Raw genomic sequence first — 16885 nt, forward strand, 5'->3', positions numbered from 1 at the left:
ATATGGAAAAGTTTCATATTATGTTAGAAAACTCTGATCTATTATAACTATCTTTTCTCATGATCAAATAAAATTAAGGTTATACAATCATCTAACTAAATAGTGAAATCTATTTATGAAAACTTAACTCAATAAATTCAAACAAAGATGAGATCTATATCGATTTCTATATCCATCCACTTCGTGCAAAACCATCCCTAACCTCCAAAATCGCTCTAAAATCGTCTTTACCTATTTAATTAAATTTCTTCCGTTCTTCTGTCCAATCTCGTCCTTTCTAAATAATATCTACTCGCAAAGATAGTCACGAGATGCATCGATCTGGAGTAAACAAACTCATTGACGAAAACGAGGAGACCAGGCGGTTGGGACGATGGCGCGATCGGTTTCGCGCGGCGCAACGGAAAAGATGCACCGTAAGGATGGTAGGGGAGGAAGTAAAGAGTGTCCGCGAGAGTGCAATTAAATCAGCGCGTGACAGGCGCGCGCTCGCGCGCGCTAATTACCGCCGATGAAATTAGCAGTTAATATACGCGTGTACACACGGAATGGGGGTAGTTTGATTGGGCCAATTCGAGGCAATTCCTGGCGATTGCTGGTTTCATTGAGCCTGCGCTTAAGAGCTCAGTGCCACGCTGCCGGTCAACGGACATGGATCTCTTGGAAAGTATAGGTACTCTTACCTTTCTCGTCCTTCCGATCGATCATCTTCTCATAAATCGATCGATGGATTCTAGTCCGTTTCTAACCTCTCAATTCAAGTATATACCGGATACAACTGATACGAGGACGAGTCGAAACGGTGTGGATGTAAAATTGCGGGACAATTCGAATCATTGATAGTGCATGGGACGCAAATCGATGGGAGGATCGTGCATTCGGTACACAGAGGATCGGTGACGCGATGTACGCAAGTCGATCGTCGCTGAGAGCGCTCTGTGATCTCTCAAATCGTTTGATCGAGGTTCAAGGTTCTGGTTCAAGGACTTCTGCGAACAGAGTCACGAGATGGATAGCTGATATGTTCGATGTGACTGAGGCTAGGGTGGAAACTAAGTGGAATTTATGGGAGTTGGGTTAGGTGGTACTTACTTGATGATGTGTGATGTTCAAGAACATGAATTTCATAGAAGATACAGCAATTTTAGGAAATGGAAATACGTGGACTTAGAAATTCAGGTAATATATTAATTATATTTTTGTTTATGAAAATCTGATTTGAGTATTTTAAGATTGACTCATGTTAAGGTTGTGTGAGATTGTCTAGTTCTTTTTCTGGATACTTTTGCTCTTCACTAGTAATGTGAGCAATTGAATCCTTCGTAATTTATAGAAGTAGTAATTGTTCGAGTTATGCCTCGATCTCTATTTTTATTTTTCATCTTCTTATCTGTAAGTCATAAATCAAGTATGATTATAAGCAAAAATTATAAGTAAGAAGTACATGTTTGAAACGTGAACTATGAATAACTTAAACCTTATGACTTGAATAATTTCATGCATAAATAACGTCATCGTCGGAGTATGTTGCGTAAGTTGCTCCAACTTTCTGCATAAAACTATACTATATTACTCATATTGTCTTAAACGCAAATCTATTATATTTTACATACCTTTTCATGCTGTTTAATTAACAAAAATTTGGCTGCTAATAGATTTTTATAAAAATTATTCCTTTTTAAGGTTTATTTATTTTTCTATACGATGTTCAATTTGATATCTCCAATTTCTTGAAGTTATAAAACCCCAAAAGGGACTATAGATAAGTTCTTTAACCAATATTTTTAAACTTCTTTCGAAAAGAAGTAAAATATAAATAACATAATTTTTCCTAAATCTAAGCTCCAATGCTGCCAACAACCAACCAACCAAACCAAGAACCTTTATTTCCAGTATTCTGTACCTCATCTTCATCCACACAGTCCAAAAATGCAAGGTACTCTTTTTTTTGAATTTAGAACTATACCAAAGAAATTTACATCATTAATTAAACAAAAAGTGTATTCTAGAATGCTGTAACAAAGAAACAGAAGGTAGACAAATTAGATCATTATTAAATTTACTTTAGAAGTAAATTTTTCCTAAAACCACCTTGTTTCCTCTAAACAGCGCGCATGCAGCATTCTCTCCACCATGATCTCCGTTCTAAGAAACATCGAGGTCGCAGTGGGTCAAGCGCAGATCGTCCATATTCGAAGTGGAATCGTGATGTGCACAATTTTCCCATCGCGGTGGACCGTGCACAAGCCAACCCGCTCCGATTCCCATATGCCCCTCCAAGCTCCTCTGCAACATCACCTAACGCATATCATAATATCGAGGCGGCGTTCTCCAACTTCTTTGCCGGGGGGCGGTCGCAATGATGTGGCAGTGGCCACGAGACCAAAGAGAGACTCCCGAACCCTAACTTCAGACAGAGGAAACATAAACGACAAAGATACAATGCACATATACCTCTATATATATTCAGCCAATACCATGACGAACCATTTTATTTGGAGTGGTGGAATGGTACCAGGCCAGAGAAAAGGCAAGAAAGCAAAAAAAGAAAAAGAAAGAATCAAAGAGATGAAAGAGCACATACAGAGAGAGAGAGAGAGAGAGAGAGAGAGAGAGAGAGAGAGAGAGACTGAGAGGGGGTGGGAGGGGGAAGTGACTCTTCTGTGCAAGGGGGATTAAAAAGAGAGACAGACGGATGACTCTGGTGCAGAATGGAAAGGGAGAAAAAGAGAAAGAAAGAGGAAGAAATACAGGAGAACAGTATATACCGCGCCCGCATAAAACGGCCGTCCTCTCGTGGAGCACGTAACGCGTAGTAGGTGCTACAGGATTGGTTGGTTTCTATGTGTGGGGGCGGCCTGGCCAGCAACCCGTTGAAAATATAAGCGTGTGTGAGTGTCGGTTGATTAGCCAGAGTCAGAACGGATCGTCGCTTAGTGCGACAGTGTCCGGTTAGTTAGGCGGCTCTTGTTGTTTCGCGCGATCAACTCACCCGGTTGTCGATATATAGAAAATTCAGCAAAAATCCGTTCAGTCGCAAGAGAAACAATATACGTAAACATTTGGAAAATCATTCGTTCTCTCTTTCTTTTGTTTTCTTCTTTTTTTATTGCTGCTTTTATTTTGAAAATGTTTTCAAATTAACATTTGAGTATAGTTCCTGCGGTTCTCGAAAGTATAATTCGGATCGACTGGTTCAATCTGTTCGTGTGCCGACGACACGATGCTTGGCTCTCGCTTCGTTAGCTTGTACTAATCAAAATTAATCATAACCCGGGCAACAATTGATCGCAATTGGCTCGGATTCCATTACGGAGGACGCGCGAACGCCGCGACCGCCATCCTGCACACCGCGCACGCCTTTTTGCATAATTGGCCAACCGGAGGTCTTCACGAAGAACCCGAGAAATCGGCGGTAATAAAGGGAGCAGGAAGTGAATGGGACACAGTTGTCTAGGGTATTTTAAACCCTGACTGGATCATCGATCGACGAATTTTCATTTGTTACTACTGAGAAGAGAAGATAAAGAACAAAGGTGAAGAAACATCGAGGAAGAGGGAACTCTCATATACTTTGTATCGAAAATCCAAGCGAGGAGTTCAATATTTATTTACTAATAGAAAAAAATGGTTCCCGTCGAGTTACTCTAATTTTAATCCTATGAGGATTGAAGAAGAAAGATAATTGAAGTCAAAAAACTTTTTGTTGAAGAAGAAGTGTATATAATTAAGAGGAAAAGAAATTGTATTCAGCGCACAGTGATTGAAGAACAAAAAACATAATTGCAGTTTGTGAAACTATTAAAGATAAGGAGATACGAATTTATATTAAAGATTGAAAGAATTTGATATTTATGATATTTTTATTAAAAAGAAGACAAGTCCCTATCTGATTTTGATAACGAAACCACGTGTTTTTAAAACGTCAAGAGTTATTAAAGAAATACTGTGCCAATAATTGCATTTTAATTATTATTTAACACTAGAAAAGTAATATAACATTGTTATCCATTACTTGAAGAATCGAAAGGAAAAAATAATTGAAATTCTTCAATCCTAAAAAAATTTATAAAAGATGGACGGAGGTCCCTTCGATGACCCGATCTTCTCTGACTTCGGTGGTCGAGGAGGTTCCGGAGTCCACAGTATTCAAGTGATGCTTGGCCTTCATGGTGGACACCATGGTAGCGATTTAATGCCCACTGGAGGTCATCTTCACAAGTTAGACTCTTCCAACAGTCCACCGCCACATCATCAAACGTCTCACCATCATCTGCAACAACAACAACAACAACAACAGAAGGAGCTGAAGGAATTGGAATTAGCTGGAATGTACGCACCACTTCCTCAGACGCAGGATGTCACCACGTCAACGTCCACCGCTGCGACGCCGACCTCGACGACGTTGCAGCAAGGTCTGCAGCTTGGAAATCCTTTGAAAAGGAAACCAGATGATCCGATGAATACTCTTGCTCCAGGTTAGTATTGTGCTTTCAGTGAATATTTAAATATTTGAAGTGTTTGATGTTGAAAATTTTACAGGAAAATTTGGTTTGATAATTCGATATTTGTGATGACTAATTGAGAATAAGAGTGATTCTATTAATTTGTAAAAGTACTTGTGAAATTTATATTGATATGTATATAAAGTGAAGAAATCGTTGAAAAAGTTAGCTTAAAAACTGTTGTGAAATTTTGGATTGATAAGTAAATTGGTTTAAGGAGAGAATCATTATAGAATTAAATAGAATTATTAATTGTAATTTTTTTCTTTGAGTGAAATGATATTTATAGAAGGAATAATTGTTGAAATTTTACGTTACATTAATTTATATTTATAGTCAGTAGTGAGGCTCAGCCAGCTAAGAAAGATTCCAAGAAGAAGACCGACAACAATGGAATCAAGAAGAAGAAAACCAGGTATATATTTCCTTAAAATTACTTAAAATTAGATTAACTATTTATTACTTCCTGATGTTTTCTTCTAACTTTGATTTTGATCATATCTTTTTAAATATTAACAACAGGATCTTTATAAAAGCCTAGTTTAAAATTAAAAATACTATAATATCTTCAACATTAGTCACGTTCCCCTGAAAAAGAAAATTACATAGTCTGAAGCTTCAACTATTATTACTATTCGATGATTATTTTAATTTTATTGTGCTAATTAATTATTGCAGAACGACATTTACTGCTTATCAATTGGAAGAATTGGAAAGAGCATTTGAACGTGCACCGTATCCTGATGTCTTCGCGCGAGAAGAGCTAGCTCTAAAACTCGCTTTATCGGAATCAAGGGTTCAAGTTTGGTTCCAGAATCGGCGTGCAAAATGGCGGAAGAGAGAACCTCCACGTAAAACTGCCGGATACATGGCTGCTGGTTCAGCAAGTCCCGGTTTATCAGGTAATCACAACAAAAATGATAATTATTTTCTACCTATATTTTTTATTGCTATTCGTCAGTTTTATTAAAAATTATTATATTATTAAACTATTAAACTTTAACTTATTATACTAATAAAATAGTATTTGTAGTACTTTACTATTTTTTTTATCAAAACAAGTAACTATAACAGAATATTTTACAATAAATGAAAGAAATTATTAATATATTACACAGAGGAAATTATTTGCTCTTTTGTAGATTTCACTTATTATTGATCGAGTGAAGTTATTTAGCAAAGTTTAAAATAAAGAAAGAAAAAACAAAAAAGCCAACCGCAGTTAATTTATCGATTTCCCATTCACATAGTTATAAACAATATCAACGCTTTCTGCAAAAATAAGCCAATTGCATCGTATTACAAAAATCTATAAAATAATCCTATATATTTGCAATTAATACTAGTTTAAAATCCACATAGATTACTATATTATTTCTAAAGATTTTTATAAAATTATACTTACACTTGGTACATTAATACAAGTAATGTTCTTGTTTATAAAAATTATAAGAATTATTTTCATACTTAAAAAAATTAATACAAGTAATTCTCTTTTCATCAGGATCATTTACCTCGCTGAATAATACCCTCAACCCCTTCGCCTCTCCAACAACAGCGACAGCACCGCCGGATGCTTGGGCGTATTCTCCAGCGTATGATCTGGCGCCACACCTGAATCTACTTAGCCCATCTAATTCCCCTTATTCCACCTCTTTCGGTGGACCGAGCAACAACGGGTCAGCATACTCGTACGCGACAATGCTTCCGCAACATGATGCTTCGTTATTTTCTACACCATCAGGGAACACGATGCGCGTACACCAGGACTACATGAACGCCAGTAACAGTCCACCACCTCCTCTAACCCGCAACGATTATCAGACTATGGTAACCACGCATTCGCCACCCACTCACCTAGCTAACTCCATGTCAGAGGAAGAACATCAGCAGAATAAGCAATTGGATTATGTCAGTGGTCTCAGTCCAGCGGATAAGTATCAGCACGAACAATCTGATTACACGCAGCAACAGCAACAACAGCAACAACAACAGGATCAGAAACAAGAATACGGGATGCACTCACCACAAGGACGCCAAGGAATGAAGGAACAGGTGATGGTGAAGAGCGAGCCAACCAGCCAGCAGAGCTATGTGCAGTTGCCTCCTTTTCTGAACTGACTCGAAACCTCCAGTCTAAATTTACTCTAGAACAACTGGCGGTTCCAGTTTGGAATAGATCTTTCTTGTCAAAGGAGTTTCAGGGCTGAACATAAAATCTTGATGAGTTGTGCTTAGGAAGATTTATTAGCATTTGGGTTAAGTTAAGGATGATAATGCAAGGTTTTGAATTAATTAGAGTTATTATAATTTGTTACTCTAAAGACAGAAAGAAGTTTGGGAATGGAAGTCTTCGATAGAGTCCTTTGAGAAATCTTGAAAGTTTCTTTTATTTATGAAGTTTATTCTGTTCTCAGTGTAATTCTATTTTGTATTATATAGTTTTAAAAGATTCATGAAATTCATTGGAATTACATTTGTAAAAGAAAGTTTAACACTAAGAATATGATAAATGTTGATTCTTCTTAGTAAGAAAGCAGCCCTGGAAGAAATATGTTTTTTTATAATAAACGTATATGTGTAAGAAATAAAGTATTTTAAGGGAAGCAATTAATTGAATGAGAGCATTCCAGTGCCTTAAAGGTGTAAGTTCGTATGAGGTGTGAGTACTTTTTTATTATTTGTCCCTTGTTCGTAGTTATTAAGAAAAACTGAATGAAAATGAACATGTTGTGTTGTATTTTATTCAAATACTCTGTAGTGTATACGAAATCATGTACATATATATAGAGAGTATAAAACATCACCTGAACTTGTAAAGTCTTTTACAGAGATATTCCGTGTGTATTTTGTACTCTGCCCATCTTTTTATGATGTTTGTAATTACTCACATTTAAATATACTTAAAAATGAAAATATGTAATCAATTATTTGACGATAACGTTCCTTAAATAATTAACTCCTTTTGAAATATCTAAAAAATTCGATACAACTTATTGTAATTTTGTATGTTAATATTAAATTTGTATGCGAAAGTAATTTTTAATAAATATTCAAAATATATCACGAGAAGAATCTTGTTTCGATATATAATCCATACTATTGGATTGGCAACTAAGTGATTGCAGATTTTGTCAATAAGTGGTCTTAGCACATTCTTTTGTTTTGTCAACGTATTCAAAGCACCTAATCTATATTGTTTTCTTGTTGTTTGAATTTCCTTTAAAATGAAATTTTAATTTAATTTAATTTAATTTTAATTTAATTTAGTAAAAAAATTGTATCGATTAGTTATTTAGTTTTGTTTTTATCTCAATTTTAAAATGGAAGAACAAGACGCGCATTTCAAACATATTTTATTGTATTATTTACGAAAAGGCAAAAACACATCGCAAGCACACAAGTTATATGCCGTATACGAGAGTGAAGCCTTGAAAGAAAGGCAAAATTGGTTTGCCAAATTTCATTCTGGTGATTTTTCATTGAAAAATGCTCAACGATCTGGTCGTCCAGTTTAAGTTGATAAGACCCATATCAAGGCCATTATCGATTCAGATCGTCATAGCACAACACGTGAGATTGCAGAGAAGCTCAATGTATCGCATACATGCTCATCAGCTTAAAGAAATTGATTTGACGCAACGCATTAACATCTGCGATCACCAAAAGCTGAGATTCAGCAAAAATAGATTATGCTGTCAGTTTGGTGAGATTATAAAGAAATTCTGTACTTTGAACTTTTATCAAGAAACTAAATGATTAATTCAAACGTGTACGTTTAACAACTTGCCAAACTGAGCAATACAGTTCAAGAAAAGTGGCCAGAATTGGCAAATTGTAAGGGTGTGGTTTTCCAGCATGATAATGCAAAGCCCTACACATATTTGGTCACTCGCAAAAAATTATTGGAACTAGGTTGGGGTGTGTTGTCACATCCATCATATAGTCCTGACTTTGCACCTTCAGTCTACTATTTATTTCGTTCCATGCAGAACTCCTCAAATGGTAAAATTTTTAATGACGCTGATTGTGTAAAATCACATTTAATTCAATTTTTTGCTGGCAAAAATCAGAAGTTTTATGAACATGGAATTATGACACTGCCTGAAAGATAGCAAAAGGTCATTGACAAAAACAGACAATACCTAATTGAATAAAGTTATATTTTTAAGTAAAAGATTTTGAATTTTTCTTTTTATTTAAAATATGCAAACACTTAGTCACCAATCCATTAATAACAAATTTATTGCAACCTACACATACATAAATCACATAAAGCATGACAATTGAAAATATGTATAACTAAACTGCAAAGATTAATAGACAAATCTTTAAATCAGTTTGTTTTAGAATATGGATTATGGTTCAATTAAAATGTATTTTGGATAAAAAAATATGTACTACGTTGTTTAAACAATGTCAGTAATCTTGTAAAATCCTTATGATACTATCGCATATAAAATTGTTGAACCAAAGAGTTAGTTTCTAATTTTGCCTATTAACAGATTTTACATTACTCATATTTCTAGAAATATTTAATTGTTATGTTCTAAGAAGCCCTTTATATATCTTTCACATGCACTTAGTGTTATTGTAGTAAATGTTCAAGCCATGCTTCTCCACTTGAATTGGTTACTTCGTTGTCATTATTATTTATACAATCAACAAGATTATTAAGATCATATATATTGTCCAGAAATTTTGATTGGAAAACCGATATGTCGGTTTGCCATATTCCGTCCCCGTTGAAATGATATTCTTCTTCTAATTTGTACAAGCATAATGCCAAATATTGTGCAGGAGTATAATTATGTCCACCTTGTGAGGAATGTTCTTTGTACAACAAATTTAATATATTATCAATTGCCGACCTATATTAATATAATATGTACTTTACTATTTATATATAATACATTTTAATATTTTTAAATAATGTAAACATTTTCTCACATTGAATAAAGTATAATATGAATATTTTTACATATATCATCTATTGAAAAACGTTTCTTCAAATATTGTATCGTTTTATCGATGCGTATCAGTGAAACATATTTCCAATGAGGATGTTTTCGAATAGAAGATATAACATGAACCTTGTCATGTCCTAGTTCTTTCCTCAAAACATATGCTAAATGTTTCCCTGCTGCTGCAAAACAAGTATCTCCTTCTACAAATCTAAAATTAAATGTTAAAGAGTTTAAATATACATCATACTAAAATTATTAATAACATTCATATCCTATTTGATCAGAATGGTTACCTTAAAAAGAATTTTTTATTTGATATATATGTGTGAATATTTGCATTGTTCATACAGTTTAAATGTTTCATATATGTTAAACGATTCATTACCAAATTGTACAAATAAATCATATACAAAATTCGTGGATGCTTCAACCATACAGATAACTCAAAGTTATTTTCAATAGACATATACCGTTCTAAGAACGTATCTTTGTCCATTTGTAAAGCTTTCATTGTAGAAGATAGAGATTTATTTGGTATTTTGAAGTTCTGGAAAACTTGTAATAATGCTTTCGTTTTACTTGTATCATGAAACAGGATTCGGGGATATAATTTTATTATTTGAGTCATATATTTATCATTTATTTTTGTGTATTTAAATTCATTTAAAAATTCTTCAACGTTGTCAACATCCACACTTAGAAGGTAATGGTGTTGTTGTAACTGCAAAAAATATTGTATTAGATTAGGCCATTTATAAATTAATGTATTTTTTTCTCCAAATAATTATACTTACAAATTTTATATCAAACTGACATTTATTTGTCAGCACATCTATTATTCTTGATATTTCCGTAATACTTAAATATTTTATTTTGTTACTTTTATAAAGCAATTCATTCTGAAATTTCATATGATATGTTTTATGGTATAACATACATAATTGATAATAATTACCAAATCGCACACGACTCTCTGATTTTAGCATTTCATCATCAGACATATTAACTTTCATGCCTATATTAGAAAATACAATTTTCATAATACTTTCATTAGATGAAATGCCATGTAACTTTTTGAACTGGTTCACAGTTTTTTGCATTAATATTGGAAACCTAAAATAAAGAAATAATTGTATATTATAAGTTAAAATTTATAATTGCAAAATATTATATTTGAGCTTTAAAGTATGACCTTATTTATCTAAAAACAATTAACATACCGTCTAATATGAGATAAATCTATAGAGTTTATGCCTACTTCTCTAAGCACAAGAATTCTATTCTTCAAGACTCGAGGGTTGAGTCTTAAGCAGTGTGGCAAATACTCGGTCTTCTCTAATCTTACATTCAAATTCTAGTAAAACAGGATGAAATTAACGAATTATTAATAATATACAGATTGTGTAACATTCAATAATATTATGAATAAATCATACTTACCTGCAATATCATAGAATTCCGAATAAATCTGTATTTCGATATTTTCATAATCTCACTCTTCTTTCCATCTTTATACAATTTTTCAATAGTATTATTATCGAGTTTTAAATGTGTAGTTGATATGTCATCAATTTTTGTTTGAGTTGAAAGAGGGGAAATTAATTTTTCGAATTGTTTTATGACGTATTTTGTTGCAAATCTTTGGCTAAGCATTTTGGTTTACATTTATTTACAATAATTAACTAGACATCGGAAGAAGGAAAACAATGAAAATATTCGAAGGTTAACCTACAAAACAAAAATATTATTTTTGTTCATTTAAACTATAAAATTCAGCTCAATTAAACACAATATGAATAATTCACAGTTATTTTAGATGTCACTGATTTATAAAAAATAATAATTACAATTTATGATAAAATGTTTTTTTCTATGTTATTAATGATACTCTAAACACCATCATGAGGTTAGATGGATCTGAATCTTATCCATAAAACAATACCATAAAATTACGCACAAGTCCATAAAATTAATGAATGATAAATGGACTTTAAAATATTATATCCTTCTGATGTGTACTCTAGTTTATGAAGTAATAGAAAAGACAGGATGTGATGTATTTTAATTATTTGTTTAAAATTTATGTTAATAGTAATTTTACAAATATATAGATATCACAAAATTACAATTTTTTAATGTGGAGATGTCTTTCTTTTTTTCAATAAATTTAGTAGTATGTTATATTATATCTTTCAGTTATCTCTTACAATGCTCTATTCTAATAGCACAGAAATATACTAACAAAATATAATTATATAATTAAGGTTTCAGAAATTTATTTTAAGGTATACAACATAATATACAATAATAGTATGTAAAATAATTCCTTTAAAGGCATGAGTAAAAAAGCAGGTCGCAGTGTATATTTTCCTGTTCTTGAAGTGTTACAATTTTGAAAATTCGGCTAAAAACAAATTTATATACACGGGTATAGAGAACGCAGTAATTACACGTTTTATATCGATATTTGAACGCTATGTGAAATAATCGAGGCATAGTAAAATTTATATCTCTGATGGCTTAATACGTAAAATCACAGGAACACTAGTGCATGGTAGAATGGCTAATTCTGTAACAACAGCTGTCACTAAATTAGCTGGTGTAACATCGTACATAATATTTAAAAGATTTAACGACTTTCTTGTTCTCCAGTTCGTTAATAATGATTTTTGCGCATCATTTCCATAATCTTGTACTAGCTCATCTGCATTTCCTATGAATGAATCAGCAATAGAGAAAAAAATAAAAATATATAGATACATTATATTAATATAGAATAATTATGAATAAATAAATTGGTGATATAAAAACAAGCATAAAGTCCTCCGCTTACCTAATTCATTATAGACAATAGAATCTGTCTGTACGCGTTCGCAAGACTTATGAGTTTCGCAAGCGACTAACACTGGAATATTAAACGCTCTGGCCATTAAGGCAACCTGAGCGGTACCAACCCTCGACATTACCGCACCATTCGCTAATATTGCATGAGCACCAAGAAACACTTTGCTCACCTATTCAGTAGTCATATTATTGTCAATAATCTTAAAAAGTATTTAAATAATATAAAAATCATCTTTCAGTTCTGCTTACTTCAGGCATCACGTAACTTAAAGCATTAATTAAAATGTAAGAGCATTCAATTTCATGTTTTGCTAAACGCCTAAGTTGTTCTTTCCCTTCTAGCCATGGTCTTCCATCCACGACAATAACACGAAACTCTTTACCCGCAGTGTGTGCGTCTAACAATATTTTATGTATCAAAGATGAACTGTAAACAATATAAATTTTACTGCAAATGTTGAAAATATACAGAGGCTTTCTAAGATGTCTTTAAAATAAGAACTCACTAGCCATAAGTTAAGATAACATCTCCATTGGATATTTTAGTTTGTATAGTTATGGATATTGCCTTATCGGCAAGCTCTATTTGCTCCCGTATATAAGTATCTATTGCATTACTTAATTTATTTTTTGCCTAAAACATACGATATTTTTATTTCATTTCAAAAATATCATCAAACATATATCAAACGTAAATGTATATAAAATTACTCACATCCTCATCAGACAATGAAGAGGGAAACTGTGTCATTTGCCATTTTAAGTGCCTTAATGCATTCTGCATTGAAACAGCCAATGGCCTACAATGATGCAAGTAGGCTACAGATTCTTGCAAATTTGCTTCGAAACCTCGGATAAAGTCAGCCTGTGGTGGTCTTTCAAAGTCCTGAATAAGTTGCTTAACAGCAGCTAAAAGAGCAACGCATCTTGCGTTGCTGCCTACAATTACTTTGCTTGCATATTGCGTACCTAATCTAATTATTGCCGGGTGTATATTCGAATTGACAAAGGATACATCAGCAATGGCTTGTTCTCTTTCGTCATATAAATGTTTGAACAGATTTATTTCATGAGTGTTAATTTTTTGAATGATTTTTTTTTGTGTTGATACTTTTTTCACTATATCTGTCACACTGGTAGTGTGTGTTACAGGTTTATTACTATTATTATTATTATCTTCTTCCTTACTTCTAACTTTATTTTTTTCTGATAAAATTTGTTGTTTGGCTGCTCTTTGTGCTTCTTGTTTTGCTCTTCTTTCAGCTCGTAATACCGCTTTGCTCTTCCCTTCACTACCGGTTTCTGGTACTATTTTCTCATTTTTTTCACATGTATTTGGAGTCTTACTGATTACTGGTACTGGTACTGGTACTGGTACTGGTACTGGTTCCGGTACTGGTACTAGTACTTCATTAGGAGATTCAATATTTTTATTAGTTACAGTTTCTGGTATACCATTGCTTTTTTTAATCCTAATACTATTGGAAGGGTCTTTGTTTGACGTTTTAGTGGATTTAGCCTTTGCCTTAGCATTAGCTTTAGCAGCTTTCTTTGCTTCACGTTCTGCTTTTATTTCCTCTCTTGATTTTTCTGCAACAATTCCATTCTTGTTGGTCATTTTGATTGGTGTAATTGCTGATCTCTCAAATTCAGTATCCTCTGCAAATTTCATCAATTTCATGAATTTGAATTAATAATCTTCTCAATTACATAGAAAAATAATCGTACAATATGAAAAGAAAGGAATTAGAAATTCTTGTACTAAGTTGAAACGTATAAATATTTATGGACATGTTCCTCTTGCTCCATCATCACTGTATCAGTTATCAGTAAGACATGAGGAGTATACAGCTGTAAACAATAATTCAACTTCAAAAAACCATAAACTATTGATTAAAATATCATTTTTCCTTGGAAATATTTATTCATTTATTAAAATAATTATCGTTCATGTAATACAAAATATTAAATATATCTCTTATATTACTTTTTAAATATAGACATGACGACTCGTTATACAATTTACATTACTTGAAATGTATTACGAAATAATATTTATTATTGAATAAGGCTATTTGTTAGAATATATAAATAGCTTCATACGGATCCAGCATACATACAATTTTGTAAAAAAGTTATTTACTTTGGCAAACGATATTTTATTATCTTTTTTATTTCAAGATTTTATTATTTCGTACGTCTTAATTTCATGTTCCTAACCTATTGCGAGTGCTTTATTTTTAATGGACATCAGAATAAAATAATTCTTCATTTGAATATTCCACATTTGACATACATACCTTTTATATTGCAATATATATTTCTTAAAAACGTGTGTCGTTGAAAGAAAAGTGTTCCGTAACTTATAGTCAATTTTTGGTTATATACTCGATACCTTCGCTATATCCTATGGCTTTAGGAAATAACAGTGCTTCCATCTGCAGACACAATTATACATTAGCTTCAAAAACAAATCCTTGGTTTATGCTATAATTCTTGCGGAAATTAAATTTATAGAAATATTAAATAAATAATATTCAGATTTCGATATATAAATTTGAGCTACATATATAATTGATAGTTTCTGTTATAAATATATTAGCAGTAAATAAAAATATATTTGAAGGAAATATATTTCTTAATGTAAAAAATTTCATTAAAATATAAAATTAGAAAACATCAAATAAAAATTGAATATTCAAAACCCGACTAATATCCCACTTCAGGTTATTATGATGAACAATTGGAATAATTAAAATAAATAATAATGAAATATTAGTAATTACTTAAAAAATCGTTCCACTATTATTGAATAAAATGTCATGTTACATGAATTTACATTTATGCATGTATATATGCAAATTATACATGTATCTCACATCCTTACAAAGAATAAAACTGGTAATAGGCAATCAAATTAAAAGAAGTAAATGTTTTTTAGATTTTATTTATACAACAATTTGCAAAATTGTTAGATCACTTTTTTTGCGCTGCTGCAGCTTCATCTTCCCGCTGGTATGACTGCAGTAATTCTTGTTTCTTCGTAGCAATACGTTCTGCTCTGCGTTTACGCGCTTCTCTAACTTTTGTACGACGCGCCTCTGCTTGATCCGAAAGCATCTCTGCTCTTGCTTTCTCAGCCTTCTTTTTATGGATGAATTCCATTAAAACTCTCTTATTCTTGAACACATTACCCTTAGCCTTCATGTACAAGGAATGATAGAGATGTCTATCTATCTTTTTTGTTTCACGATATTTCTTCAGAAGTCTACGAAGAACTCTCATTCTTTGAATCCAGAGATCCTGCAAAGAAATAATATAATTTATTTTTAGTACACTATTATAATTTATGTATGTAATGAAGAAATGATTTTCCAAAGGATAATTATGAAAATTTATATTTACCTTTTGAGGTGTACGAGCATTTGCTGTACCTTTCCTTTTACCAAAACCACAATGACGCCCTTTACGTCTAGCTTCTGTATTTTTGCGAACTCGAGCTCTTGAATGAACAGCGACAGGTTTCTTAATAATAAGACCATCCTTAATCAGCTTCCTAATGCTTTGCCCTTAAGAAGAAAAATAAGTAAATAAACTTATATACATCGATAGAAGTCAGAATTTAATTTTCACAGAAGAACGTACGAGAATTCGTGTTTGCAATTTCGTTGATTTCATTGGGATCTAACCAGACCTTCTTTTTACCACATCGCATAACAGAGGCTGCAAGCCTCTTCTGCAGTTTTAACGAACTGAAACATCAAAAAGTGAGGTTATGTTGTGATAATCAATTATGAATATCAAACACAGCTTTTATCGCTTTAAAACGTCGTTCTGATATGACTTATATACACAAAAATTACTACAATTTAATTGTAATTTTCTAGACATGAAATTATACATCTAAAATACATAAATCTCAATCATGAAACCATGTGGTCAATCGTCAACAAATTATTCAATATAAAATATGCAAAATATAATAATTTCAACTAAATACTGGTTAATACAGGTCTTTCTATTGATACTGTAAATAATACGAATTAAATTTGAGTAAATATTGTTAAAATATAGTTATAAATTTCTGGACGGTCCGTACCTCATAACGAAGTGTACAAGCTCCTTACAGTAAAGAATTACAAGATGGCGGAATCAACGTTTCCTACGTATCGACATTGAGCGGAAATAATAGAGAAAGACAATATTATTTTGAATAATTTTATAAATTCAGTACTATTGTATTGGTTATTATGAAAATAATCCAAATTAAAAAAGCATCATTCATTATTTTTTTCATAGTAAAAAATATTTTTTAATATATGCATGTATGTCTTCTATTTTATGGTAACTAAGATAATAAGCTGATTTGTAAATTGTAATGTGTATCAAAGCTAAAGTTAATGGGGCCCCGAAAGGTGAATTGGAATTCTAACTTCAATTGATCATAATTTCGAAATGAATACATGGAATGCAAAAATTCAAACACTATTTTATAGAGGAATGTCTACATTTATATAATATGTAAAACATATTGCTCAGATTATTAAATAATAACAATAAAATGCGACA

General features: G+C 32.1%; 4 protein-coding genes and 1 long non-coding RNA gene across 6 annotated transcripts; 1 reads left to right on the forward strand and 4 right to left on the reverse strand.

Moving 5' to 3' along the window:
- The first annotated feature begins 294 nt into the window (after nucleotides 1-294).
- LOC132912174 (retinal homeobox protein Rx2-like) lies at nucleotides 295-7421 on the forward strand. The gene is made up of 6 exons (XM_060969364.1): nucleotides 295-673; nucleotides 763-1179; nucleotides 2110-4478; nucleotides 4842-4920; nucleotides 5184-5407; nucleotides 6010-7421. Exons 3-6 carry the CDS (start codon nucleotides 4076-4078, stop codon nucleotides 6624-6626), a joined length of 1323 nt encoding a protein of 440 aa, XP_060825347.1. The 5' UTR covers nucleotides 295-673; nucleotides 763-1179; nucleotides 2110-4075; the 3' UTR covers nucleotides 6627-7421.
- Nucleotides 1599-2210, reverse strand: LOC132912191 (uncharacterized). The gene is made up of 2 exons (XR_009659154.1): nucleotides 2092-2210; nucleotides 1599-1960 (listed from the first exon to the last, which is right to left on the reverse strand). It is a non-coding gene; the product is annotated as an uncharacterized LOC132912191 (long non-coding RNA).
- A 1295-nt stretch (nucleotides 7422-8716) lies between the features above and the next one.
- LOC132912172 (transcription termination factor 5, mitochondrial) lies at nucleotides 8717-11581 on the reverse strand. The gene is made up of 7 exons (XM_060969361.1): nucleotides 11320-11581; nucleotides 10913-11200; nucleotides 10693-10826; nucleotides 10267-10585; nucleotides 9766-10193; nucleotides 9456-9680; nucleotides 8717-9376 (listed from the first exon to the last, which is right to left on the reverse strand). Exons 2-7 carry the CDS (start codon nucleotides 11123-11125, stop codon nucleotides 9094-9096), a joined length of 1602 nt encoding a protein of 533 aa, XP_060825344.1. The 5' UTR covers nucleotides 11126-11200; nucleotides 11320-11581; the 3' UTR covers nucleotides 8717-9093.
- Nucleotides 11582-11731: 150 nt separating this feature from the next.
- Nucleotides 11732-14763, reverse strand: LOC132912173 (translation initiation factor eIF-2B subunit delta). 2 transcript variants are annotated; one of them, XM_060969363.1, is made up of 7 exons: nucleotides 14617-14763; nucleotides 14108-14167; nucleotides 13032-13975; nucleotides 12823-12950; nucleotides 12566-12743; nucleotides 12306-12486; nucleotides 11732-12185 (listed from the first exon to the last, which is right to left on the reverse strand). In XM_060969363.1, the coding sequence occupies exons 3-7, from the start codon at nucleotides 13932-13934 to the stop codon at nucleotides 11977-11979; spliced, it is 1599 nt and encodes a 532-aa protein (XP_060825346.1). In that variant the 5' UTR covers nucleotides 13935-13975; nucleotides 14108-14167; nucleotides 14617-14763; the 3' UTR covers nucleotides 11732-11976. The 2 variants fall into 2 exon arrangements, with proteins under 2 accessions (XP_060825346.1, XP_060825345.1); XM_060969362.1 differs by having other exon boundaries at nucleotides 14045-14167.
- Nucleotides 14764-15245: 482 nt separating this feature from the next.
- LOC132912185 (large ribosomal subunit protein eL19) lies at nucleotides 15246-16517 on the reverse strand. The gene is made up of 4 exons (XM_060969380.1): nucleotides 16416-16517; nucleotides 15962-16068; nucleotides 15722-15885; nucleotides 15246-15619 (listed from the first exon to the last, which is right to left on the reverse strand). The coding sequence occupies exons 1-4, from the start codon at nucleotides 16418-16420 to the stop codon at nucleotides 15293-15295; spliced, it is 603 nt and encodes a 200-aa protein (XP_060825363.1). The 5' UTR covers nucleotides 16421-16517; the 3' UTR covers nucleotides 15246-15292.
- Nucleotides 16518-16885: the final 368 nt, after the last annotated feature.

Source organism: Bombus pascuorum, chromosome 11, assembly GCF_905332965.1.
Source record: "Bombus pascuorum chromosome 11, iyBomPasc1.1, whole genome shotgun sequence".
NCBI classification, from domain to species: Eukaryota; Metazoa; Arthropoda; class Insecta; order Hymenoptera; family Apidae; genus Bombus; species Bombus pascuorum.